Source organism: Phoca vitulina, unplaced genomic scaffold, assembly GCF_004348235.1.
Source record: "Phoca vitulina isolate PV1807 unplaced genomic scaffold, GSC_HSeal_1.0 scaffold14, whole genome shotgun sequence".
NCBI lineage: Eukaryota > Metazoa > Chordata > Mammalia > Carnivora > Phocidae > Phoca > Phoca vitulina.
The window spans coordinates 39,406,833-39,433,397 of NW_022589717.1; the positions used below are offsets into that span (position 1 = coordinate 39,406,833).

Sequence of the window (26,565 nt, forward strand, 5' to 3'; positions counted from 1 at the left end):
TTTTTTTTTTTAAGATTTATATATTTATTTTAGAGAGACAGAGAGAAAGAGAGTGGGGGGGAGGGGTAGAGGGAGAAAGAGAGAAACTCGAGCAGACTCCCCACTGAACATGGAGCCCAAAGCTGGGCTCCATCTCAGGAGCCTGAGATCCTGACCTGAGCCGAAATCAAGAGTCAGCCACTTAACTGACTGAGCCACCCAGGTACCCTGGTTCCCTAAGGCATCTATAACAAAGTACCACCAACTGGATGGCTCAAAACAATAGAAATGTATTATCTCACCATTCAAGAGGCCAGAAGTCCAAAACCAAAGTGTCAGCACATTTGATTCCTTCTTGGGGGATCAGAGGGAGAATATGTTCTATGCCTCTCTCCTAACTTTTGGTGGTTGCTGGCAATCCTTGGTGTTCCTAGGCTTATAGCAACATAAATCCAATCTCTGCCTCTGCTGCAACATGGCCTTCTCCCTGTGTGTCCCTGTGTGTTCCTGTCGTCTCTCCTTTTCCTTTTTTTTTATTTTTTATTTTTATTTATTTTTTTTAAAGATTTTATTTATTTATTTGACAGAGAGATAGTACAAGTAGGCAGAGAGGCAGGCAGAGGGAGAGGGAGAAGCAGACTCCCCGCTGAGCAGGGAGCCTGATGTGGGGCTCGATCCCAGGACCCTGGGATCATGACCTGAGCTGAAGGCAGCCGCTTAACCGACTGAGCCACCCAGGCGCCCCTCTCCTTTTTCTTATAAGGACTCCAGTCATGTTGGATTTAGAGCCCGCTCCAGTACGATCTCAGTCTTAACTACTTACATGTGCAAAGACCCTCTTTCCAAACAAGGTCACATTCTGAGATTCCAGGTTGGCATGAATTTGGGGGGGACACTATTCAATCCAGTACAAGAAGTATGTTCCTAATTTATCCTTACTTTTGTAATGTCTTCAAGAGGCCATTAATATAAGAACCAGGCTTTGGGCCTTAGAGGGGAAGAAAGCAAAATGGCTGAGAGTTCAGTTCATGAACTTTGAATTCCTTCTATTCCTCTTCCCAATTGTGTAGCCTTGGAGACCACATCCTCTTTAGTTGATAATTTTCTCATCCAATAAACAGGGAGTAGTACTTCAAAGTGTTTTGGGGAGGACTAAGTAAAGTAATATAAGTAATGCACTTAGTCTGGTACCTGGCCCAGAAGGACAATGCTTTGCTCACTCAAAGGAGCCTAACCTGTGCTGTAGGTGGGATGGAAGTGGGGTTTCTGTTCACATAAACAAAGATGATTCATCCTTTTCATCTAGTTGCCAGCTACAAGCACTGTTTGCAGAGCCATTTGCATTGTTTTCACTAATCATTTTGCTGCTGAGATTTCTCCATGTCTGGTTATTCAATACTACCATGAATGATTTACCACCATTGGTGACCCACATTCCTTAAAAATGCTGGGTCACATGTCATTGTCCTTCAATGTCTAGCATTTCAGTTTGCCCATCGACTTTATAACACTTTATTGCTGCGTAACCCAAAACAACTGCTTAAATATAACCATCACCATCATCATCTTCTTCCTTAAGTTGTTTTGGAATGAATACTATTTAAATATATAAATAAAGAATATCTTAAGTTTTGTAAATGTAATACATTATCTTATAACTCTTACAGGTAGAAAACCTGGTATTTTATATAAATTTTTTAAAATAAGAGAATTGATGTTCAAAATAGTTACATGACAGAGTTTTTTTTTTTTTAAGTAATCTCTACACCCAGTATGGGGCTTGACCTTACAACCCTGAGATCAAGAGTCCCATGCTCTACCTACTTGAGCCAGCCTGACGCCCCAAAGTAGCTATATGACAAATACAACACTTCATTGTATCCTGATCGATGGAGATGTCATATAACTATATCTTCCACAGTGCATGGCTTTTGTTGGCCATATTCTAGGAGTTCATTGTTTATCATCTGGTAATGAAATATAAACAATTTTAATCGATATATGCAGTCTGTGGTAGTCACTATTTTATCCTAAAGAAAACTCACTATTCTACCTTTGAATATACTTAAAGGTGGCCTGAAGTTATATTGTCAAAATCTATATTGGTCTCCTGTTGGTTTGCTTGATTTAACACTCCATTTTGTTAGCTTGTTGTTTTCTAATATGCTATACTAGAAGTTTGAAGGGGAAGTGACAATTTGAACAAACCCTTTGTTATTCATGATGCACTTTTATTTTTTATTTTTTACTACTTTTTAAAAGTTTATTTATTTTCAAGTAATCTCCACACACAGTGTGGGGCTGGAGCTCGTGATCCCAAGATCAAGAGTCACAGCTCTTCTGACTGAGCCAGCCAGACTCCCCAATGCATTTTTTTTTTTTAAGATTTTATTTACTTGAGAAAGAGAGAGCGAGAGAGAGAGCACAAGCAGGGGGAGTGGCAGAGAGAGAGGGAGAAGCAGGCCCCCCGCTGAACAGGGAGCCAGATGCAGGGATGGATCCCAGGACCCTGGGATCATGACCTGAGCTGAAGGCAGATGCTTAACCGACTGAGCCATCTTGGCACCCCTTCCCGATGCATTTTTATGTCATGAGTCCAAACTCCTGTATTCCATTGATTTTGTGGAGTGATGTACACATACAGCACAGGAATGTAGTACCCTTTAACACTATGTTTCCAGTCACCCAATGGGCAAATAGTCTTTGGATTTTAAGTGATTTGAAGAATTTCTGTATGCTATTGCCTGTTATAAAGTGGATGCATAACTAGGCAGGCAAGGAATTTTACAGAGTGACTTGTAACATTAGGACGAATTATGCATTAATTTCAAATCTCCGAAAGCCCAAGGCTGTGTATCAACTACCTGAACCTAAAGAAAGAAAATGCACTAGAATGTCTTGCCACTTATAACAAGTTGTGCACGCTTTAGATTTGGTATTTTGGCTCCACTTGTATTCCAGAGTGTAGCTATACTATCCTTTTGGTTCACTTTATAGTAAGTAGAGCGATTTCCATTTATAACAGCTACATATGACAAGGAAATGCTTATAAAAGAGCTCAGTGCACATGTGCGAGCGACAACACTAGGCTATGCCCGCGTCTTCCAAATTCAGTGGGAGATGAACTGAGAAATCTTTTCTCCACGTCTCATTTCTGTGTCTGTGATATGTTAGCCCGGTATTCCACTACATATACTTTTTTTTAACAGAACACAGATTTCATGAGTTTGTGGCTTTCCTGAACTTCCTTTTTAAAAAATCCTGGATGGTATTGCAGATGAAAGTGATCCCCATTACTTTTGAAATTGCACTTTGCGAATAAAAATATAAACATTTCTGAAAGTTTCAGAACACTCTAAACCCCCAGGAATGTTGATATTGATAGAAACCCGCAGAGATTAAGCAATTTAGAGATCTGGAATAAATAGGCACCACTTGGCAGTGGGTTTGGTAAAGAGAAAGCATTTCAGCACATGTTCTGCCACAAAGTATTTGGGAGTCTTAAGTCAGAGCTGCAGAATTCCTTCTGAAGAGGACAAAAGAGAGACTTCCTGTCATTTCGATTGGTTTCTGCATGTGGGACCAATATGGGCAATGCAAAGTTTAAACAGATGCAAATGGTGAGGGGAGGGGGCCGAGCCCTGCCTTGTTTTACATATTTCTCCACCTCCAGATTGAATTTAAGTCAGTCTCTCCTAGGCGCTTCCCCAGTAGACTGCCACCAAGTTACCGCACGCTTGAATGGTTTATTTCACCAATATTTGCTTATGGAAATAAAGGGGAGTGCCGGGGGTGGGGGAGGGGGAGGAGGGGAGGAGGGGTTTGCGACCGAGGGAGGCTCGACCACAGCACCAGTAACCTTGTCTGATGTGATCATTAACCTTTCTGGCAGTTGTCTGAGGTTCGTCAGTAGAATGTGAGGGGAGCCACACAGACACCGCACAGACTATTCCAAGACTGGTTTACGTTGAGATCTGTTGCTCTGCTTTAGTGCGGCAGAAAAATGAGGTTGCAACAATTTCTTTTTGCGTTTCTGCTTTTCGCGATGAGTCTTCTTCTTATCAACGGACAGAGACCAGGTAGGACTTTGATACACGTGTACCGAGTAACTTGGTTCTGCCTGTTTGGGCCCGTGGGTGGGGAGCATGATCATGTTCCTGCTCAAAATCACTTAGGTGTGTTCAGAGGTATTGGTAAGCGTGTAGGATTTCGGGAGTATGTTATCTCTCCTGTTACGTCTATTATTTGAATGTTTTAAAAAGTAGGTGGGTTTTAAAATGATGATAAATATTTTGCCACTGTTTTTTCTAAATTCAAAGAAAATTGATTCCTTAGCTATTTTAGATACGTTGCCCTTATAAGTAAAAAAAGAAATAGAACTGTTTGGTCTTTTCATTACAGAGGTCAACAAACTTTTACGGATTTTTTAGGTAAAATACAAAATCCAAAGCGGTTGATTAGAAGAACATGTTGCTGGCTGGAGTGGGGCAATGTTAACAATTTGAATTAACAACAGAAAAATCATGTGACAAAATGCAGATGAAATCTTAAAACAGTTGTGATAGCTGTTATTTCTAGTTATATAATTACATGTCTTGCTTTAAAAATGCAATTTTTAGTATTATTGTGCTAATAGAGCCAAAAATGTCAAAAGTATTTATGGTCAAGATAATATTAATTGGTTTGACACATTTTTCAAAGATGATCTGTGTTGTGTTGTTCTTAACCAACAAGAATTAGTAAGCAGTCATTCTAATGTGCTTTTACTTCAAAACCAGATATCTAAGATTTCAAAGCACTGGCAAGTAAAAAAAATTAGATTTTCTGACTCAGGAAAAGGCAAACCCACATTTAAATAGAAAGGTGGTAATATTTATTCCAAATACATTATATTATTCAGTTGGTGATATACTTCTCCATTTGGAGCAGAAAAGGGTGCATAACTGGTTAAAAATTCAGTCTCTCCCTTTTAGTTAATCAGAAGTTTGATCACTGAGGTTATTTCAAATGACGTCCCCCAGTTTGTCCTTTTACATAAATAAGAGAAAATGTGCAAATCAGCAATTCAGAAAGCAGCTGTTTATAGCAATTGCTAATCAAACTTTTCTGAACTACAGAACACCTTGGACAATGTTCTTATAAAATATCTGTGATTGATTCATTACGTAAGATGAAAGGTCCAAGAGCATTTAGGAAGAAGTCATGTGGAAGGAGGAGGTTACTACTAATAGATCCTGCTATAAACATGAGCTGTTAGGAATATATTTCGTGTTTTTGCATCACATTAATTTTTATGTCACAATCACATCTGAACAGGTAGCAAATAATCACAACATAGTTTGGATGCAAAATGTCCCTTCACGTTCTCCCGATTAAACAACAGTTCATTTTCTGAAAAATGCTCCTAATATTTCCCTTTTTTTTTCTCAGCTAATTTGGCAATGAGAAGAAAATTGCACAGACACAACTGCCTTCAGAGAAGATGTGTGCCTCTCCATTCACGGGTGCCTTTCCCCTGAGGTATTTCTGATAGAAAATTGTTTTACTACATCTAGGCAATGTTCCAGATGAGATATATCAAAGAAGGTCCATTTATATTTTGTAATATGATAATACCTTTAAGGTGATACCAGTTCAAGGGATGCATACTGACAAACAAAACAGTGAATGGCATGATAATTTGAGAATTGTTTTAGTTGTTATATGGGACACATAAAGTAAATGTAGGAAAATCTTGATAATTGTCATTCTGAGTGATAGTATGGGGATTACTACTATTGTTCCTATTTAGCAATTTCATAATTGAAAAATCAGGTATCAAGAGAATATAATTATGAGAGTATCTTTAAACATGTGTTTTGAAAAACACTGAATAGCTCTGTATGCTATCCAGAACAAGCAGATTTCCCACTAAGACCACTGTGTCCTTGAAAGCATTTGGACATATTTGCTCAATGACACCATATAAATGATGTACCATCCTCTGTATTTAAATAATTTATTAAAATAGTTTTTCTTGACAATATTTCTTTTAATGTATAAAACCAATTTAATATTAATACCATGGCAGTTTTCCAGCCTTACTCATAGAATTGGTCTTGATGGTTGTTGCATCTTTAAGGATAAATTCTGAATAGAATTTTGCTCCTTCCCTCTCTCTCTCTCTCTCTCTCTTTTTTTTATTTACATTCATTGAAAGGCCAATGATTTTATCCACCACCACTACCAGTAATACTGCTTGAACCAATTAACTTCAAACGCTGCCCAAGTGTGTATTTCTTCATACTAAAAAATAAGTGACTTGGCATTCCATTGTAATTATTTTAAGCTCTTTAATTCTTATAAAATATATCATCCTTTAAAAAAATGCCATTGAAATATCCCTCAGCTGGTTAGCATACACAGGCAATTGCTAAATTAGCTTATTCAGTTGGTCTGTAGACTGTTGTGTTTATGGCACCATTCATTCAAGGAGAATGGTTGCCACACCTCTTGTTTAATACATGCTTTTCAAACCTGGTGAAAGTCCCATAGTGGGACATTAAATGAAGGAGCAATTCAGTAATCATTTATCAAGAGGGCTAAGACAAAAAGCCAAGTTCTCTACACCTGTATCTGTAACAAATTACCCTTTGCTATCAAAATAAGAAAAATGGGTTTGGTGGAAAAATCCAGAAAAATACAGTAAGAAATTCCTGAGAAGCCAATTAATAGGGGCTGAAACGTTTTCGATGCTAAAAAATCCTTTGGCATATGTCAATAATGCATTTCAGTCCCACATATAAATAGCGGTAAAATCTGTGCTTTGGAGGAGTGGAGAAGTTCAAGACTTTCCCAGCACTCCTCCACAAATAACAAAGAGGAGAGGGGGCAGTTGGCAGTAGCAAGGGAATTCCTGCATACACTGAGAAAGATACCTTACATAAAGCAGAGCAAAGCCCTCAGCCGCAGGTGCTATCAGCTCTCTCCGCAAACCACCTGCCCTAAAAACTAGGGTCGCAAGTAAACAAGATAGAGTAGTGAAATTTGAATTGGCAAAGTTAAGGAAAACTTTGATCTATAAACCAAATTTGTAAACCAAAGGGAAATCTAAATAAAAGCCTGGTAAACCATTTAATAAAAGCAATCCTTTACAAAATTTGGCTGATTGCTATAAAGGCCTGCTCAGCTTACAGCATCGATTTGCTCATTTCTGTTTAGCCTAGTCCTGCATTCCAGTTAATAGGTTCTTCAAAGAATATATAAAACTCCCATTTTGAAACCCAATGATAGCATAAGAACTGTGTGGAATAAATATTAAGATAATTTTCCAAGATCTTGCTCAACGAGTGCTCTAATAACAAGTGCTACCTTCAGATGTGAAAGCATAATCCTCATTGTCCTAAATACTTGCACACTTTTTTGTGTGTCCTGCAACACAACTTGGCGACTGGCTAAATCACTATAGACCTAGGTAGTGAAACTCTAAGGCAGAATCCCCCTTTCATTTATCCGCCTCTGTATTCTGCATGTTTTGTTTGTTTGTTTTTTATTAAGTGTTTTTTATGTAAGGTTTACGCCCAGCGTGGGGCTTGAACTCACGACCCCAAGATCAAGAGTCACATGCTCTACTGACTGAGCCAGCCAGGTGCCCCTGTTTTCTGCATGTTTTAGATAAAAATCACACATGGTTATTTGATTCAGCTAGGGTCATGTAAAACTGGAAAAGGATAGGTAAGGTAAACAGTTGACTTTGGAAGTTGTCCAGATTAACCTTCGAAGTAGCTTAGACTTTTAGCTCCCTTAATAAGAATGCCCTGTTATCATTACTATGTAACTTTTACCAGCTCCTAGAGTCCTCCTCCGTGATCCTCAGTGACATTTCCCAACCTGTACAACTGAGTTAGAGAAATCTATGCTGTGTAAAATTCATTCTCTCTCTTTTTTTTTTAAAGATTTTATTTATTTATTTGACAGAGAGAGAGCACAAGTAGGCAGAGTGGCAGGCAGAGGGAGAGGGAGAAGCAGGCTCCCTGCTGAGCGTGGAGCCCGATGTGGGCTCGATCCCAGGACCCTGGGATCAGGACTGGAGCCAAAGGCAGACGTTTAACCGACTGAGCCACCCAGGCGCCCCTAAAATTCATTCTCTTGATAACTGTTTTTTCTTGCTGAAATATGTTGGCATCACGTTGAGCCCTAAGTGAATTAGAGTGGAGGAAAACAAGAGAAAGGGTGTCAGGAAGTCCAAGTTTACAGGCTAATGTGAGAGTTTTAGAGTGGAAAATGAGGTAGGATCCTTAGATTCTAATTTTCCTCTTTCAGCCATAAAATCTCACTGTATCAATGCTTTTCTTTATAAATATGTACTCTAGGGGCACCTGGGCAGCTCATTCGGTTAAGCATCTACCTACAGCTCAGGTCATGATCCCAGGGTCTTGGGATCTGCTCCTCCCTTTCCCTCTGCTCTTAACCCCAGCTCGTGTTCTCTCTCTCTCTGTCTCAAATAAATAAATAAAATCTTTAAAATAAATACATACATACATATATACATACATACTCTAGATAACTACATAACCTGTTAAAACATACTCTCATTTTTTTTTTTAAAGTAATCTCTACACCCAACATGGGGCTTGAACTCACAACCCTGAGATCAAGAGTCATGTGCTCCACCAACTGAGCCAGCCAGGCACCCCTCTCTAGCTTTTTAATGATTGTGACATATGTTCATGGTGTAAAATCTTTTCCTAACAGTATGAAAAAATGTAAAGTCAAAAGTAAAAAGTCTCCCAGTCTAACCTTTGGCCCCTTTTCATTTCCCAGAGGCAATGGCTATTAAAAGGTTTCTGGTAAAGTAGATTTAATTTTTTTTTAATTTTTAAAAAAGATTTTGTTTATTTTAGCAAAAGAGCTCATGAACGGGGTGGGAGGGTGGGGAAGGAGGTCTGAGGAGGAAGGAGGGGGAAAGAATCTCAAGCGACTCCACACTGAGCACCAAGGCAGGGCAGGTGAGGTGTTTGATCTCATGACCCTGAGATCCTGACCTGAGCCGAAACCAAGAGTCGGATGCTTAACTGACTGAGCCACCCAGGCACCCTGGTAAAGGTACATTTTAATACATTAGTTCAAATTGAGACCAGCTAATATTCTCATCACTCTTGATTACCATTCAGAATGTTAAGTACTTATATGTTCTCTATTTTCTGCCTTATTCTTACCCCCTCAAAGTTGTGGGCTTCTGACTCTTTTGACCAGTCCTCTAGCCTTGCCTGCCAATTCTTTCTGTAATTGTCCTTTATTGTCTCGGCCCTTCTCATTCCATGCTGCCTCTTTGGCTGAACTGTGAAAGCCAACTCTCTAAAGCACAGAATCTCTACTTTTGTGGAGCATTTTATCTTCAACATTAGCAGGACTTTCTGAGAAAAACTCTCAAGTTTTTTTATTTATTTTTTTTTAGTAACCTCTACACTCGGTGTGGGGCTTGAACTCACGACCTCAAGATCAAGAGTCCCATGCTCTTCCGACTGAGCCAGCCAGGTGCCCCTGGGAAAAACTCTTCTACTTACTTTTAGGCACCTCTGATCCCCATTCACCTACATTTAAACCTCTAATGACCTCCAGTTTCCTCGAACTTCTTAACCTTTTCCAACTCACAACAAGAGATAATTTCTCTTCCCAGAGAAAATGGAGATCATCAAGCTTTAAAATCAGACTCACTCAAACTACATTTACATATGCTACACTTATATTTTCCCTTTGTAGTCTTTTAAGAGATTCCTCTCCTGGGCGTGGTTAATCTCTCTACACCTCAAGAACCTTGATCTAACAATCACTCCCTTTCTTCCTCAGATTGTTCAGTATGTCACAACTGATCTGTTTCATCTTTTAAAAAGAGGAAAACACGTGCACCACTGACCCCGTAGTGCTCTCTAGGGACTAGCCCATGTTCTTCTCTGCATAGTCAAATTTCTTGAAAAGGTGCCTGTTTCCTTTCTTACCGTCTGCTCCCCACTGCGTTCTGGGAAAGATCTCCAGTGACTTCTCAATCCAGTGAACACATTTTGATTCTGGTCTGTTATCTTGCTATGGGTCAAATAGTGAATAGATTTTCCTTGGTTTTGATGATGATACCATGCTCCCTTTTGATTATTTATCTCAGAAATGAATCACTACTCCTTTCGGTACCTGTACAGGGTGTCCACTTGCCTACTTGGAATCACCTTAGCTGTTCTGAGTCACTTCAAGTTCAATACCAGGGTGCCTAGGTGGCACAGTCAGTTAAGTGCCTAACTCTTCGTTTCTGCTCAGGTCGTGATCTTAGGGTCGTGAGATTGAGCCCCACGTCGGGCTCTGTGCTCTGTGTGAGTCTGCTTAAGTTTCTCTTTCCCTCTGCCCCTCTTCCCCCTGCCTGCTCTCTCTTTCTCTGTCTCTCAAACAAATAAATAAATCTTTAAAACATTTTTAAAAATTAAAAAAATAAATAAGCAATACAAAAATAAACTAATGTAAAAAAAGTACCTCATCCTACCTGGGATACCTCCTATTTCCCTTTTCCTGGTTTATTTTTCTCCATGACACCTGCCATCTGATATAACATATTTACCTAGTTATTGTTTAATATCTGCCCCTCTTCATTAGAATGTAAGTTCTGTAAGAACAGACTTTGCTTTGATCACAACTATATGCCCAGTGACTGTGGTAAGCTCCACAGAATATTTGATGAATGAATGAATGCACACTTAAAAGTAAACTCTTCAATTCCTCCCGCTCAGATATGTCTCCTGTGTTCTCAGAATTTGGAGAATAACTGTAGAGCTATCATATATTAGACGTTTACTATGTATCAAACTGTGCTAAGAAATACACATTTTAGGGACGCCTGGGTGGCTCAGTCGTTAAGCGTCTGCCTTTGGCTCAGGTCATGATCCCAGGGTCCTGGGATCAAGCCCCACATCGGGCTCCCTGCTCAGCGGGGAGTCTGCTTCTCCATCTCCCTCTGCTGCTCCCCCTGCTTGTGCTCGCTCTCTCTCTCTCTCCCTGACAAATAAATAAATAAAAATCTTTAAAAAAAAAAAAAAAGAAATACACATTTTACCTTCACAATGTAAATTTAAAAAAATTTTTTTAAAGGTTTTATTTATTTATTTGAGAGAGAGAGAGCACAAGCAGGGGCAGAGGGAGAAGCAGACTCCCCGCTAAGCAGGAAGCCCAATGAGGGACTCGATCCCAGCACCCTGGGATCATGACCTGAGCCAGAGGCAGACACTTAACCCACTGAGCCACCCAGGTGTCCCTCAATGTAAATTTCTGAGCTGCCGGGGCTCTAATACTCAGTTCTAGTTGGTTTCCCAGGCCTATCATTTCTACCTTGAAATATTTTTAAAAATCTGCTCCTTCTTCATCCCTGTTACCACTCTCTTAGTACCTGTTACAGCTCTCCAGCAGGACTTCAGCTTCTTAACTGATCACTCCAGCCTCCAGTTCCAGTTCGGGAAAAGCCTTTTTTTTTTTTTTTTTTTTTTAATCATCCGATTCTTCCTAAACTGTAAATCCAACCATGTCACATCTTGATTAAAATTCTTAACTGTCCCTGTAGCCTTTGGGACAGTGAGAACTCCCATAACTTAAGAAACAAGACCTTACAAAATATGCCTCTCCAGCATCATCTGCTACCTCTTCTCCCCTTCCCTCTCCTAGAGGGGATAAGAAAGAATTAACACCAGCCATTGTGGGTTCGAGCTCTGACCACAAGCTCACTCACTGGTGGTCCTTGGTAAGTCACTCGTCCTCCTTAAGAACCCCTCCACTTCCAGACCTGTAAGATGGAGTTAGTAATGGTATTAACTTTGTCATACCCTACCTAGCACATGGTAACTGCTAAATCGATAGTAGCTAGTTACTATTATTAACATCACTTTAAAGTTAGTCTATTCTTCACCTCTTGCTGTTCCTCAAAGTATACTTCTGCCTGCAGTGTCCTTACCTGACTCTTTTCCTCGCTATTAATTCATCCTTCAAGAAACCTTCCCAGAGTTTGATACCCCTACCAATTGTATTAGATGTCTACATTTTCTCTCAACCTATTTGTATAATCTGTCACAAAGAACTTGACTCACTGCATTGTAGCGCCTTAACTGGCTGTACTCCTCCCTTCCCAGCATGATGTAAATTCCCTGAAGGCAGAGGGTGGGTGTTCTGCTTTGTTACATTAACATTTGTTAAGTGGAGCACCTAGTACAGAACAATGAGCCTGGTGAGCCTTAGTTCAAAAGCTAGCCAATAAGTAAATTGAAATAGAGAAATGTATTACTCATAGGTCCTGGAGGAAGAACAGGGCATGCCTGGAGGGGCCACCTGGGGAGGTCAAGGGAGAATGCGGACCTAGAGAGGCACATGCCTTTATTAGGGACTGGGTGGAATGCTTTGGGGTTCCTGGGCTGGGGTCTGATCTGGTCAATTCAAACCAAAAGAGGTGGGGGGTGGGGGGTTGCCCCACAAGGGTTCTTATCTAAGGGGTACGTAAGATATACAGGCCCTGGAAGGCAAGGGAGATTTGATCACAAGGGCTGTTGGGGAAGTGATACCGAGAACTTATATTTCTTTGCTTCTTTGCGGGTGGCTCTGCGGCTGCTCACCACAGGAGCTTGCCGGAGGGGCTGGTGTCATGCAAGGCCCCTGCAGGCCACTTGGCCACACAAAATGGATCCAGAGGCAGCAGTACCATGGAGTGGCTTAGCGAACCTCTCAACAGTGGGTTGTATTGATCTTTGTATCATTAGCTGATGAAAGTGTCCCGAATACAGCAGGCATTCCAGAAATGTTGCTAACAGAAATGAAATGAATCTTTGAGTTATTATCTTAGCATTTAAGACTTACTACAATGAGACCCTAACACACATTTTAAGCTTTATTTCCTAACATTAACTGACAAACTGAACTCTTGAGTAGCGGCTAATCCAAACTCATCAGGCCTTCCAAAGGACTGACCATCCTTCTCCAGACCCACTGGTTTTCGCCAGTCTTTACTTCCTCCCGCTAAGATTTTATAATTCATTATTTCCATAATTGCTGCCAACATTGTAGGTCACCCTGTTGCTCTGTCTTCATCACATTGTTCTGGAAGAATCCTGAAGTCTTCATCCAGGCACGTTCCTGCTGCTGGAGAATACAGAAGTCAGACTGGACCCACTTTTAAATTCATCATCTCCCACTCACCATCCAGCAAGCAAGTTCTACTCACCTCTAGTTTTAGGCCTTTCTCCTTTGCATTTTCAGCAGATGGCCTTGCCTCTTATATTACAAAGAAAAGAGAAGTCACCGGGGTGCCTCGGTGGCTCAGTCATTAAGCATCTGCCTTTGGCTCAGGTCATGATCCCAGGGTCCTAGGATCGAGCCCCGCGTCGGGCTCCCTGCTCCGCGGGAAGCCTGCTTCTCCCTCTCCCACACCCCCTGCTTGTGTTCCCTCTCGCTGTGTCTCTCTCTGTCAAATAAATAAATAAATAAAATCTTTAAAAAAAAAAAAAAGAAAAGAAAAGTCATCAAAGGGTGTATCCCTCAATTTCCCAGCACCAAACTAGAATCCCATCTAATCCACTTCCCACCCTGCTCACCCCCATCTTCTTCTGCCCTCCTGCTGCCATGGAAAGTATGGCCATTCCTTCATTTGTGTTGTGGGTCCTGCCCATCCCTTCCCACTTTGTCAGGAATCTGAAACTGCCACTTAAAACATTTTCTTCCTTCTTTCTCTCTGGATTATGTATCAACATACAGGTTTAAACACTGATAAGAGTGAGGCCTAGGGTGGCTCAGTCGGTTAAGCGTTTGCCTTTGGCTCAGGTCCTGGGATCAAGTCCGCATGGGACTGAGCAGGGAGCCTGCTTCTCCCTCTGCCTGCCGCTTCCCCTGCTTGTGCTTGCACTCTCTCTCTCACAAATAAATACATAAAATCCTTAAAAAAAATAAAATAAATGCTGATAAGACTACATACTAAAACAACACACACACCCACGCATTTCTCAGTGAATGGTCTCAAACCAATCTTTTGTACTCCTCATTTTTGATCCACATTTTCTTTTTTCTTTTTTAATATTTTTGTTACAATTCTTTTTTTTTTAAGTAAACGCTACACCTAACATGGTGCTCAAACTCACTGTTTTTTTCTCTGTCAGTGTTCATGGTGCACGGCTCTTGGTCACGCCGCTTCGAAGAATGAAGAGGTAGACCAGATGGACTGGTAGGCAGCAAAGCAAGTTTGTTGAGTGATAGCAAAGTGGTAGTACAAAGCTCCTGAGAAGGGAGGGGACCCGAGAGAGTTGCCAGCAGAATTTCTAAGTCTAAAGGTTTTTATGGGCTCCTTGGCAGGCTGTTTTAATCTGATTAACCCTGCGCCTGTCGTCCAACCAGGTTTTTGTCACATGGGAAAGGGTGGAGGGCTCCTTCCAGGGTGGTGTAAAATCCTTTTAAGGGTGGTTTTCTTTTAGGGTTAGGGAGAGCCTTGTCACTGCCGGCCTGCCTGCCTTCCAACTATCCTTCATCATCACGACCCGAGATCAAGAGTTGTATGCTCTTATTGACTGAACCAGCCAGGCATCCTGTCTGATCCATTATTTTCCATTCACACCTCAATCCACTCTAATCTGTCTTATACCTTCTTTTAAAATAGCCATGGGGGCACCTGGGCAGCTCAGTCGGTGAAGTGGCTGACTGGCTGACTCTTGATTTCTGCTCAGGTCATGATCTCAGGGTCCTGGGATCGAGCCCCGCCTTCAGCCTCCGAGCTCAGCACAGAGTCTTGCACGAGATTGTCTCTCTCTCTGAAGTAAATAAATAAATCTTTAAAATAAAATAAAATAGCCATCAGTCACCGTCAGCTTTCTAAATTAAGGTTTTTTTATTCTTTTTATTTCTCAGCAGAATTTGACAACTGACTACTCAGTCTGCAAAAATCCCTTACCTTAAATTTCTGACACTACTACTTTTCTGCTAAATTCTCAGCTAACCCTCTGGCTCCTAGGCAGGCTTAATCATACCGAAAAGGCTTGCAAGTTATAGTTTTCCTCTACCATCTTCTAATCTGTTTCAACCATTCTTTTTTTTTAGGTTTCAGCATTTTATTTGTTTTACTTTTTTTTTTAAGATTTATTTATTTATTTGAGAGAGAGCGCGCGCACAAGCAGGGGAAGATCAGACAGAGAGGGAGAAGCAGGCTCCCTGCTGAGCAGGGAGCCTTATGTGGGGCTGGATCCCAGGACTCTGGGATCATGACCTGAACCAAAGGCAGACGCTCAACTGACTGAGCCACCCAGGCACCCCATTTTAGTTTTTTATTTTAAATGAAGTGTAGTTAAAAAAACACAATGTGTTGGGGCGCCTGGGTGGCTCAGTCGTTAAGCGTCTGCCTTCGGCTCAGGTCATGATCCCAGGGTCCTGGATCGAGCCCCACATCGGGCTCCATGCTTGGCAGGAAGCCTGCTTCTCCCTCTCCCCCTGCTTGTGTTCCCTCTCTCGCTGTGTCTCTCTCTGTCAAATAAAAAACAAAAAAACAAAAAAACACAATGTGTTTCAACCATTCCTTTGACCTCAATCACCTCTTTACACTAACTGATAATACTCTGGGGCAGGGGTGCGGGGGGTAGGGGGTGGAGAACATCCAAATGAGAACAAGTAAAGCCTATTTATTCAGAGCTTGCTGGAGCAAGGGAGTCAGCTACTGTCATTTGTTTTTGGCTGAGGACAAGAGATAGGCAAGGGAGTTGGAAAGTTTTATAGTGAAAAAAGGGAAAGCTTTGGGGTATGATCTGATTGGAAGTTGTTGGTATGGGGAAGTTGGAGTTGGGCTACCTAGAAGTAGGGTTTCCTATGTGATTGGTTTGGGGTGCATATATGGCTTTCTTTCCTTAGTCCTGAATTGGAATCAGAGGACAGAAGGGGCAAAATTAGAGAACCTGGTAGTTACTAAGCAAATCTTGACCATTTGAGGCCAATTGCTACACAGGTTATGGTTTGGCTTCCTCGACCGGTTGCTATAGAGTTTGCAGGTCAGAGTTCTGTTTTATGGTCTGGCCATTGTCCATTTGTATGTTCAGTCTCCCTGTTCCAGACTTATTTCATCTCTAGTTCACACCACCCAAGCCTCACTGCTGTCTGCCTTACACCAGCCTCCTCATACCTACTTTTGCTTCTCTTTTATCCATTCTTCATATTTATAGCTTCATACCACTCAAGACCCTTTAGTGATTTCTCATTACTGTTAGGATTAAAATTAAAAAAAAAAATTTTTTTTAAATATTTTTAGGTAATCTCTACAGCCAACACGGGGCTTGAACTTACAACCCCAAGATCAAGAGTCTCATGCTCCACCGACTGAGCCAGCCTGGGTGCCCCAAAATAAAATTCTTTTTTTTTCTTCCCAAAATAAAATTCTTAATGTAGCCCACAAAACAGTGCATAATCAAGCACTTCTCTCTCTCCAACCTTATCTGACCTGACTCACTGGCTGTGTCTGTGAGTTTGTCAAGTATGTCCTTTTTTCACTTCAGAGCTTTCACACATTTCCCTGGACATAGGATCTGGGATGTTCTAGCCCTTCTCTTCACCTAGTTCATTCCTACTCAATCAAGAAGACTTTGGTCTGGGCGCCTGGGTGGCTCAGTTGGTTAAGCGACTGCCTTCGGCTCAGGTCATGGTCCCGGAGTCCTGGGATCGAGTCCCACGTCGGGCTCCCGGCTCAGCGGAGAGCCTGCTTCTCCCTCTGACCCTCTCCCCTGTCATGCTGTTTCTCTCTCTCTCTCTCTCTCAAATAAATAAATTAAAAAAAAAAAAAAGAAGACTTTGGTCAAATGTCACTTCACTTATGTGTGTGCCATATATAACATCTCTCATTACCCTTGCCCAAGGAACTTTGGGAAGGAACTTTGGAGTTTTTTAGGTTTCATGTTTCATTATAGTGTAATTGTAGGGGCTCCTGGCTGGCTCAGTCGGTAGAACATGCGACTGGATCTCAGGGCTGTGAGTTCAAGCCCCACATTGGGTATGGAGATTACTTAAAAATAAAATCTTAAAAGAAAAATGGGGCACCTGGGTGGCTCAGTTGGTTAAGTATCATCTTCAGCTCAGGTCATGGTCCTGGGGTCCTGGGGTTGAGCCCTGTATTGTGTTCCCTGTGCAGGGAGGAGCCTACTTCTCCCTCTTCCCACCCCCCACCCCGCTCTCTCTCAAATAAATAAAATCATAAAAAGAAAGAAAGGGAAATTGTGTTAGAGCTTTCAACTTTATATGTACTCATTTTTTTCTCTAATAGTAACATTTCTATATATACAAAATTATGTATAAATATACACACATATAATTTAAACACATGTGTAATGTATTTATTACCTTGCCTCTTGAGGTTGCTAAACTTAGATTTATTTATCTGTAGATCTGGAGGTAGTCTTTTTTTAAGTAATCTCTACACCCAGCATGGGGCTCAGACTTAACAACCCCAAGATCAAGAGTTACAAGCTCTACCAAATGAGCCAGGCAGGCACCCTGGAAGACAGTCATCTTGAATGACTCTTCAGTTTCATTGTATGAACAGCTTTAATTTATTTAACTTGGCTATTGATGGGTATTTATTTATTTATGCTATTTTGAATGGTGCAATGAACATGTATGCACTCATCTTTAAACACTTGTGCATTTACTTACAAAACATTTCTAAAAGTAGAATCACTAGGACATGCATATTTTTTAATTTTTTGATATATTCACATAATGTATAATTTACTCATTTAAGTTGTACAGTTTAATGGGTTTTACTATATTTAAGTAGTTGTGCAACATCACGATAATTGATTTTAGGCCATTTTCATCACCCCATAAAGAAGTATTCATACCCATTAGCAGGCACTCCCCATTTCTCCCCAGCTCTCTGATCCTAGACAACTACTAAACTACTTTCTCTCCCTACAGATTTGCCTATTCTGGACATTTTATATAAATTTTCTTAAAATTTTTTTCATTTATGGTCTGCTTATTTCACTTAGCTTAATATTTTCAAGACCCATCCATATAGTAGCAGATATCAGTACTTCATTCTTTTTTAATGACAAAATAAAATTGTATAGAAAAATCACATTTTGTTTATCCAGTCATTATTATTTTCACTATTTGGTTATTAGGGATCATTCTGCTCTGAACATTCGTTTATAATTTTTTTAAGTTTATTTATTTATAATCTCTACACCCAACGTGGGGCTTGAACTCATGACCCCAAGATCAAGACTTGCATGCTCTACTGACTGAGCCAGCCAGGCGCCCCTAGTTTATAAATTTTTGTTTGAACAGATGTTTTCAGTTCTCTTGGGTATATACCTAAGAGTGAAATTGCTGGGTTATATGGTTATTCTATGTTTAACTTATTGAGGAACCGCCAAACTATTTTCCATAGCGGTTGCAGCATTTTACATTCCTACCAGCAGTATATAAGGGTTCCAATTTCTCCACATCCTCACCAATACTTTTTATTATAACCATCCTAGAGGTTGGTACAGTAGGTCCCCCTGACCCCCCTTATCCATGATGTTGTTGTCCATGATTTCTGTTACCTGCAGTGAACTGTGGTTCAGAAGCAGATGATCCTCCTGACCTGTCTTCAGAAGGTCAGTAGTTGCCTAACACCATATCACAGTGCCTAAGTCATTCCCCTCACTTCATTTCATCATGCAGACATTGTATCATCTCACATTACCACAGGAAAGGGTGAGTATAGTATAATAAGATATTTTGAAAGAGAGACCACGTTCACATAACTTTTATTATAGTTATTATAATTATTCTATTTTGTTATTAGTTATTGTTAATCTCTTACTGTTCCTGATTTATAAGTTAAATTTTATCATAAGTATGTATGAATAGGAAAAAACATAGTATATGTAGGTCTTGGCACTATCCATGGTTTCAGGTATTCACTGGGGGCCTTGGAATACATCCCTCGGGATAAGAGGGGACTACTGTATCTCATTGTGATTTTGATTTGCATTTCCCTAATGACTCATGATGTTGATGTTTTCATATACTTACTGCCATTTGTCTATCTTCTTTGGAGAAATGTCTTTTCAAATTCTTTGCCTATTTTCCAGTTGTCTTACTTGTCTTTTTACTGGTGAGTTGTAAGAATTCTTTATATTTTGAATACAAGGACTTTATTTGCAATTATTTTCTTCCATTCTTTGGGTTGTCTTTTGACTTTCGGGGTGTTATTCTTGAGCACAAAATTTGTTAGTTTTGTTAGAGTCTGATTTGTCTATTTTTCTTTTGGTGGCTTGTGCTTTAGGCATCATGTTTTAAAACCACTGACTAGGGCGGCTGGGTGGCTCAGTTGGTTAAGTGACTGCCTTTGGCTCAGGTCATGATCCTCGAGTCCCTCGAGTCCCACTCCCTTGCTCAGTGGGGAGTTTGTTTCTCCCTCTGACCCTCGCCCCTCTGATGCTCTCTCTCATTCTCTCTCTCAAATAAATAAGTAAATAAATAAATCTTAAAAAAAAAACACTGACTAATCCAAGGTTACAAATATAATTTACACCTATGTTTTCTTCTAAGTTTTGTAGTTTTATCACTTATGTTTATGGCTATGATCCATTTTTTAAAAATTCTTATTTTTATTTATTTATTTTTTTAAGTAAACTTTACCCCAACATGGGGCTCGAACTCACTACTCTAAGATCAAGAGTCACATGTTCTACTAACTGAGCCAGCCTGGAGCCCCTGGCTATGATCCATTTTGAGTTAATTTTATATACGATGTGAGGAGGGAGGGAGGTCCAACCTCCTATTTGTGTGGTTATCCAGCTCTAGCACCATTTGTTTGAAAACACTATTCTTTTCCCCCCATTTAATTATGTGGGCACTATTGTTGAAAATTAATTGACCATAAATGCAAGGGTTTATTTCTGGACTCTCAATTCTGTTTCATTGATCTATATGTCATTCCTTGTGCTAATACTGTTCTTTCTTGATTATTGTAGTATTATAGCAAGTTTTTGGTTTTTTTTTAAGATTTTATTTATTTACTTGACAGGGAGAGAGCACTAGAGAGAGAGAGGGAGAGCAAGCATGAGTGGGGGGCAGCAGGAGAGGGAGAAGCAGGCTCCCTACTGAGCAAGGAGCCCAACACGGGGCTGGATCTCAGGACCCTGGGATCACCACCTGAGCCAGAGGCAGATGCTTTAACTGACTGAGCCACCCAGGTGCCCTGTAGCAAGCTTTTATATTTTTATTTTTTCATTTTTTAAACTTTTTATTTATTCATTTGAGAGAGGTAGTGGGAGAGGCAGAGGGAAAGGGAGAAGCAGACTCCCTGCTGAGCTGGGAGCCCAACATGGGGCTCTATCCCCGGATCTGGAGATCACGACCCGAGCCGAAGGCAGACGCTTAGCCATTTGAGCCATCCAGGCGCCCCTAGAGCAAGCTTTTAAATAAGGATGTGTGAGTCCTCCAACTTTGTAGTTCTTCAAGGTTTTCTTTGGTTATTCTGGTTCTCTTGAATTCTATATAAATTTTAAGATCTGCTTGTCAATTTCTGCAAAGAGCCAGCTGGGATTTGGAAAGGATTGTGTTGAATCTATAGATCAATATGGGAAATATTGCCATCTTGACAATTAAGTTTTCCAACTCAAGAACATGGGATATATTTCCATCTAGTCAGATTTACTTTAATTTTTTTCAACCATGTTTTGTAGTTTTTAGAATATGAGTTTTACACTTAGTTTGTTTCTTAAAGTTTATTTAGTTTTTTTTAGTAATCTCCACACCCAATGTGGGGCTCCAACTCATAACCCTGAGATCAAGAGTCGCACATTCTCCTGACTGAGCCAGCCAGGCACCCCTTCACTTGTTTTGTTTAGTTTATTCCTAAGTATTTTATTCTTTTGATGCCATTGTAAATGGAATTTTCTTAATTTCATTTTTGAATTGTTCATTGCTAATATATAGAAATACAATTTGATTTTTGTTTATTGATCCTATATATTGTAAACTTGGTGAAATTTTGGACTCATTCTCATAATTTTTAGTAGGTTCCTTCGGATCTGTTATGTGTAAGCTCATGTCATCAGCAAATAGATACTTCTACATCTTCCTTTTTTTTTTTTTAACATTTTATTTTTAAATTATCTCTACATCCAACTTGGGGCTTGAACTCAAAACCCCAAGATCAAGAGTGGCATGCTCTACTGACTGAGCCAGCCAGGCGCCCCTACTTCTTCCTTTCCTAATCTGGATGTCTTTTATTTCCTTGCCTTGCCTAATTGCCCTAATTAGAATCTCTAGTACAATGTTGTATAGAAGTGATAAGAACAGTCATCTTTGTCTTTATTTGATTTTAGATGGAAGGCATTCAGTCTCTCATCATTAAGTATGTTAACTGTGGGTCTTTGAATATGTCCTTTATTAGCTTGAAGAAGTTCCCTTTAATTCCTAGTTTGTTGAAAGTTTTTGTATCATGAAAGAGGAGTATTGAGTTATAACTAGCTTTTTTCCTCTTTATCTGTTGAGATTATCATGCATTTTTGTCTTTTAGTCTATTGAAATCATGTGTGACATTAAAATATTAAATATTTGGGAAAAAAATTAAATATTTGGTAACATTCACCAGTGGAGCCATCTGGCCTAGGGCTTTTCTTTTTTTCCTTTTTTTTTTCTTAAATTTTTTATTTAAGTTTAATTTAATTAACATATACTGTATTATTAGTTTCAGAGGTAGAATCCAGTGATTCATCAGTTGCATACAACACCCAGTGCTCATTACTGCAAGTGCCCTCCTTAATGCCCATCACCCAGTTACCCTATTCCCCACCCACCTCCCCTCCAGCAACCCTCAGTTTGTTTCCCATAGTTAAGAGTCTCTCATGGTTTTCTTCCCTCTCTGTTTTTGGCTTTTTTTTTCCCCTTCCCCTATATTCATCTGTTTTATTTATTTTTTTTTTTTTAAAGATTTTATTTATTTATTTGACAGAGAGAGACAGCGAGAGCAGGAACACAAGCAGGGGGAGTGGGAGAGGGAGAAGCAGGCTTCCTGCCGAGCAGGGAGCCCGATGTGGGACGCGATCCCAGGACCCTGGGATCATGACCTGAGCCGAAGGCAGACGCTTAACGACTGAGCCACCCAGGCGCCCCTCATCTGTTTTATTTCTTAAATTCCACATAAGAGTGAAATCATACCTAGGGCTTTTCTTTGTGGGAAGTTTTTTAAATTGCCAATGCATTAATTTTTATTTGTTATAGGCCTATTCAGATTTTTTATTTCTGGGGCGCCTGGCGGGCTCAGTCAGTAGAAATGTGACTCTTGATCTCAGGGTCTTGAGTTCAAGCCCCACATTGGGTGTAGAGCGTACTTTAAAAAAAAAAAAATGTTTAAATTAATTCTTGAGCAATTTTGGTAGCTTGTATCATTTTAGGAACTTGTTCATTTCATCTAAGTTATCTAATTTTTTGGTACACAGTTGTTCAGAGTATTTCCTTATAATCTTTTAAAAATGTTTCTGTAAGGTCAATAGTGATGTTTTCACTTTCATTTCTGAGTTTAGTAATTTGAATTTTTCTTTATTCTTAGTCAGTCTAGATAAGATTCCATCAATTTTGTTGATGTCTTCAAGGGACCAACTTTGGGTTTATTCTTTTTCCTTATAGTTTTTCCATTCTCTATTTCATTTATTTCTATTTTAATCCTTACTTTTTTCTGTTGCTTTAGGTTTCATTTGGTCTTCTTTTTCTAGTATGTTAAGGTGAAATGTTACCATAGTGAGTGAGATCTGTCTTCTCTTTTAATACAGATTTTTGGAGTTATAAATTTCCGTCTAAGCATTACTTTAGCTACATCCCATAAGTTTTCATATTCATCTCAGAGTATTTGCTTACTTCCTTTGTGATTTCTTTTTTGATCCATTGGTTGTTCAGCAGCATGTGGTTTATTCCCACATATTTGTGAATTTTTCAAAATTATTTGCCATTGATTTCTAACTTCATCCTATTGTTGAATCATCTGTTTCTCCTTTTAATTCTGTCAGTTTTGCTTCCATGTATTTTGGGGGCTCTGTGGTTAGGTACGTATATCTTCATAATTCTTATATCTTCCGCAGTTGACCCCTTTTATCATTATGAATGTCTTTGTCTCTAATAACTATTTTTGTCTTAGAGTCTGTTTGATCTGACATTAGTACATCGACTGCAGCTGTCTTATGGTTGCTGTTTGCATGTCTTTTTCTATCCTTTTACTTACAACCTATTTGACTTTGGAATATATGTGTGTCTTTTATACAGTTGGATCATGCTTGTTTTGTTTTACTCAGTCTGACAAGATCTGCCTTTGGAATGGATCGTTCAGTGATTCACTTTTTTTTTTTTTTTAAGTAGGCGCCACACCCAACATGGGGCTTGAACTCATGATCCTGAGATCAAGAATCACATGCTCTACCAACTGAGCCAGCCAGGCTACCCAAATTCACATTTATTGTTATTATTGATATAGTTGGATATACAGTTGACACTTGAACAACATGGAGGTTATTAGCACTGACCCCCTGTGTAGTCAAAAACTCATGTATAACTTCTGATTCCCCCAAAACTTAATAGCCTACTGTTGATGGAAGCCTTTCTGATAATATAAACACAGTTGATTAACGTATATTTTGTATGTTATATGTATTATATACTGTATTCTTACAATAAGGTAAGCTATATAAAAACAAATGTTATTAAGAAAATCATAAGGGGCACCTGGGTGGCTCAGTTGGTTGAACATCTGGCTCTTGGTGTTGGCTTAGGTGATGATCTCATGGTCGTGAGATTGAGACCCATGTCGGGATCCACAACTCAGTGCAGAGTCTGCTTATCCCTCTCCCTCTGCTCTTCCCCCCACCCCACCCTGCTCTCTGTCTCTCTCTCTCATAAATAAATTAAAATCTTTTTAAAAAAAAAATGATAAGGAAGAGAAAATACATTTATAGTACCATATCAAAAAAGAATCCATGTGTAAGTGGACCTGTGTAATTCAAACCCATGTTGTTCAAGGGTCAACCGTATATCTGCTATTTTACTCTCTTAGTGGTTGCTCTAGGATTTAAACAATATATGAATTTATCAGAATCTACTTCAGATTATACTTTTTTTAAGTCCATGATATACAGAAATACCTATATAGCTGTATTCTCTCTCTCTTTTTAATTTCACTATAGTTATATACATTACATCTATATATGTTACACATACAAGTTTATTAAAATTATTACTTTCTACAATTTTAGGTCCTTTAAGGCTGAGAGAAGGAGGGAGAAGAAGTATATATTTATATGTAGAGTTATTATATTAGCCTTTTTATTTACCATTTCCAGTTTTTGTCATTAGTGGATTTTTTTGGTGTCTTAGTCTGTTCAGGGTACTTTAACAAAATACCATAGACTAGGTGGCTTATGAATAACATTCCGGAGGCTGGTTCACAGATATCTGTCTTCTCACATGGTGGAAGGGGCTAAGGAGCTCTCTGGATTCTACTTTATAAGGGCGCTCATCACAGCCATGAAGGCTCTACCCTCATGGCTTACTCACTTTCCAAAGGCCCCACCTCCAAATACCATCACATTGCCAATTAGGTTTCAATATATGAATTTTGGGGGCACACAAACATTTCATTTACAGCACTTGAATCAATGTTTCTCCATTTGCTGTATTCCCTCAGACAATTTCCAAAGACTTTAAAAACTTTTTTTTTTTAACTAGTCTCCGTGCTCAATGTGGAACCCAATATGGGGCTTGAAATCACAACTCTAGATCAGGACCTGTGCTGAGATCAAGAGTCCAGTGCTTAACCAACTGAGCCACCCAGGCACCCCTTTAAATACTTTCTTAAAGAAAACTTCAGGGGTACCTGGCAGGCTCAGTCAGAAGAACATGCGACTCTTGATCTCAGGGTTGTGAGTTCAAGCCCCACGTTGGGTGTAGAGTTTATAAATAAATAAATAAACTTTTTAAAAAATTTTATTTTCACCAGCTAAGTTTGTTTCATCAGGAGGAAGGGTCACAGAGCTCCTTATACCATCATTTAAGAACCCTCTAGGCTATGCATTTTTTTTGTCTTTTAAGTAAGCTCTATGCCCACCGTGGGGCTTGAACTCATGACCCCCAAGAGATCAGGAGTTGTTTGCTTTACCAACTGAGCCAGCCAGGTGCCTCTGGGCTGTGCATATTTAAACATGGATACCTAGTAGTAAATTGCTCTGTAGAAAAGCTACACCACCTTACATTTCCAATAGCAAGTTGTGAGAATCCTTATTCCACACACTTTTGCCAACACTGGGTGTTATCAATGTTTTTAACCTTTGCTAATCTGATAAGCAAGAAACCCATCTCATTTTTATCTTCTAAATTTAGGCAGTCTGAGGTGATTTCTAGAAGAGGCATACCTGCATTTTTTTTTACTGCTAAATTCATTGTAGTTGACACCTCACCGTGACTGTCAGAGAAGTGAAATGTTAAGGACATGGAAGCTTCCAAAAATGAACCAAGAGTCTGCCTTCATGTCTTCAGAAGGAGGCCAAAACAAATTGCCTAGGGAAACCTTGATACCAATGATTATCTTCCTGTAAAAGATCCATTTTTCTCTTTAAAAAATTAGTTATATGTTGCCCTACCATATATTTAAAACCTATTGCTAAGTACTAATTATTAAATAGTTTCATAACATTAAAAGATTTCTTTTTTTTTCTTTAAAAGATTTTACTTATTTATTTGACAGAGAGAGACAAAGAGAGGGAACACAAGCAGGGGGAGGGGGAAAGGGAGAAGCAGGCTTCCCGCTGAGCAGGGAGCCTGAAGTGGGGCTCGATCCCAGGATCCTGGGAAAAATAGCCGAGACTGCTAATGTGGGTCACTGAGCAAACAGAGATTATTAGGTGAAAAATAAATAAATGAAAAAAAATCTCTTTAATAACATAAATTCAGACTTGAAGAAATAGAGGTGCTGTTTCTATATTGAAAGGTAAGAAAATATAAAATTGCTCTCAGTGCTGAAAAACCTTGGTAAATTTTCATAACTCATTATCTATTAAAAAAATTAAGCATGGGTAAATTGGTCTGCTGGATAGCATTTCTTATTATGTTTCTTTCTCCTTTTGCCTTCCCAATGTAGACCTTCTCTAGATAACCGCACCTGGTCTGCCAGAAGAGAAGTGAAGGAAAGATACCCACCCACACCATAGTGTGATTGCTTACAAGTTCCTGTATGAAAAGGAATCATCTGAAAGCACCTGGGATGGTTTATTAGTTTTACAGGATTCCCTTCTTCCTGGTTTCTCTTTAGAGGGAAAAATAACATAAATTCAAAAGCAATTCCAGTCTGAAGCACAATTATTTGCTTGCATAACAAAAATCTCTCATCTTCTTCTGCACATTACTATTCTTAGAGGAGTTAAAAAGAAAAATACTTTTTAATGTGTTAGAACTCTCTAATAATAAAAAGTACAAGAATTAAAATTTTTCTTTCATCGTTCTATAATTCTCCAAAAGTATTAAAATAAGTATTTATATGTTTGAGTGATTTTTTTTTTTCCAAAAATGCTAAATCTCTAATCAAAC

General features: G+C 39.4%; 1 protein-coding gene across 1 annotated transcript; it reads left to right on the top strand.

Annotated features, from left to right (window-relative positions):
• The first annotated feature begins 3,864 nt into the window (after positions 1-3,864).
• APELA (apelin receptor early endogenous ligand) lies at positions 3,865-26,320 on the top strand. Its single transcript, XM_032412713.1, has 3 exons — positions 3,865-4,058; positions 5,410-5,499; positions 26,120-26,320. Exons 1-2 carry the CDS (start codon positions 3,983-3,985, stop codon positions 5,496-5,498), a joined length of 165 nt encoding a protein of 54 aa, XP_032268604.1. The 5' UTR covers positions 3,865-3,982; the 3' UTR covers position 5,499; positions 26,120-26,320.
• Positions 26,321-26,565: the final 245 nt, after the last annotated feature.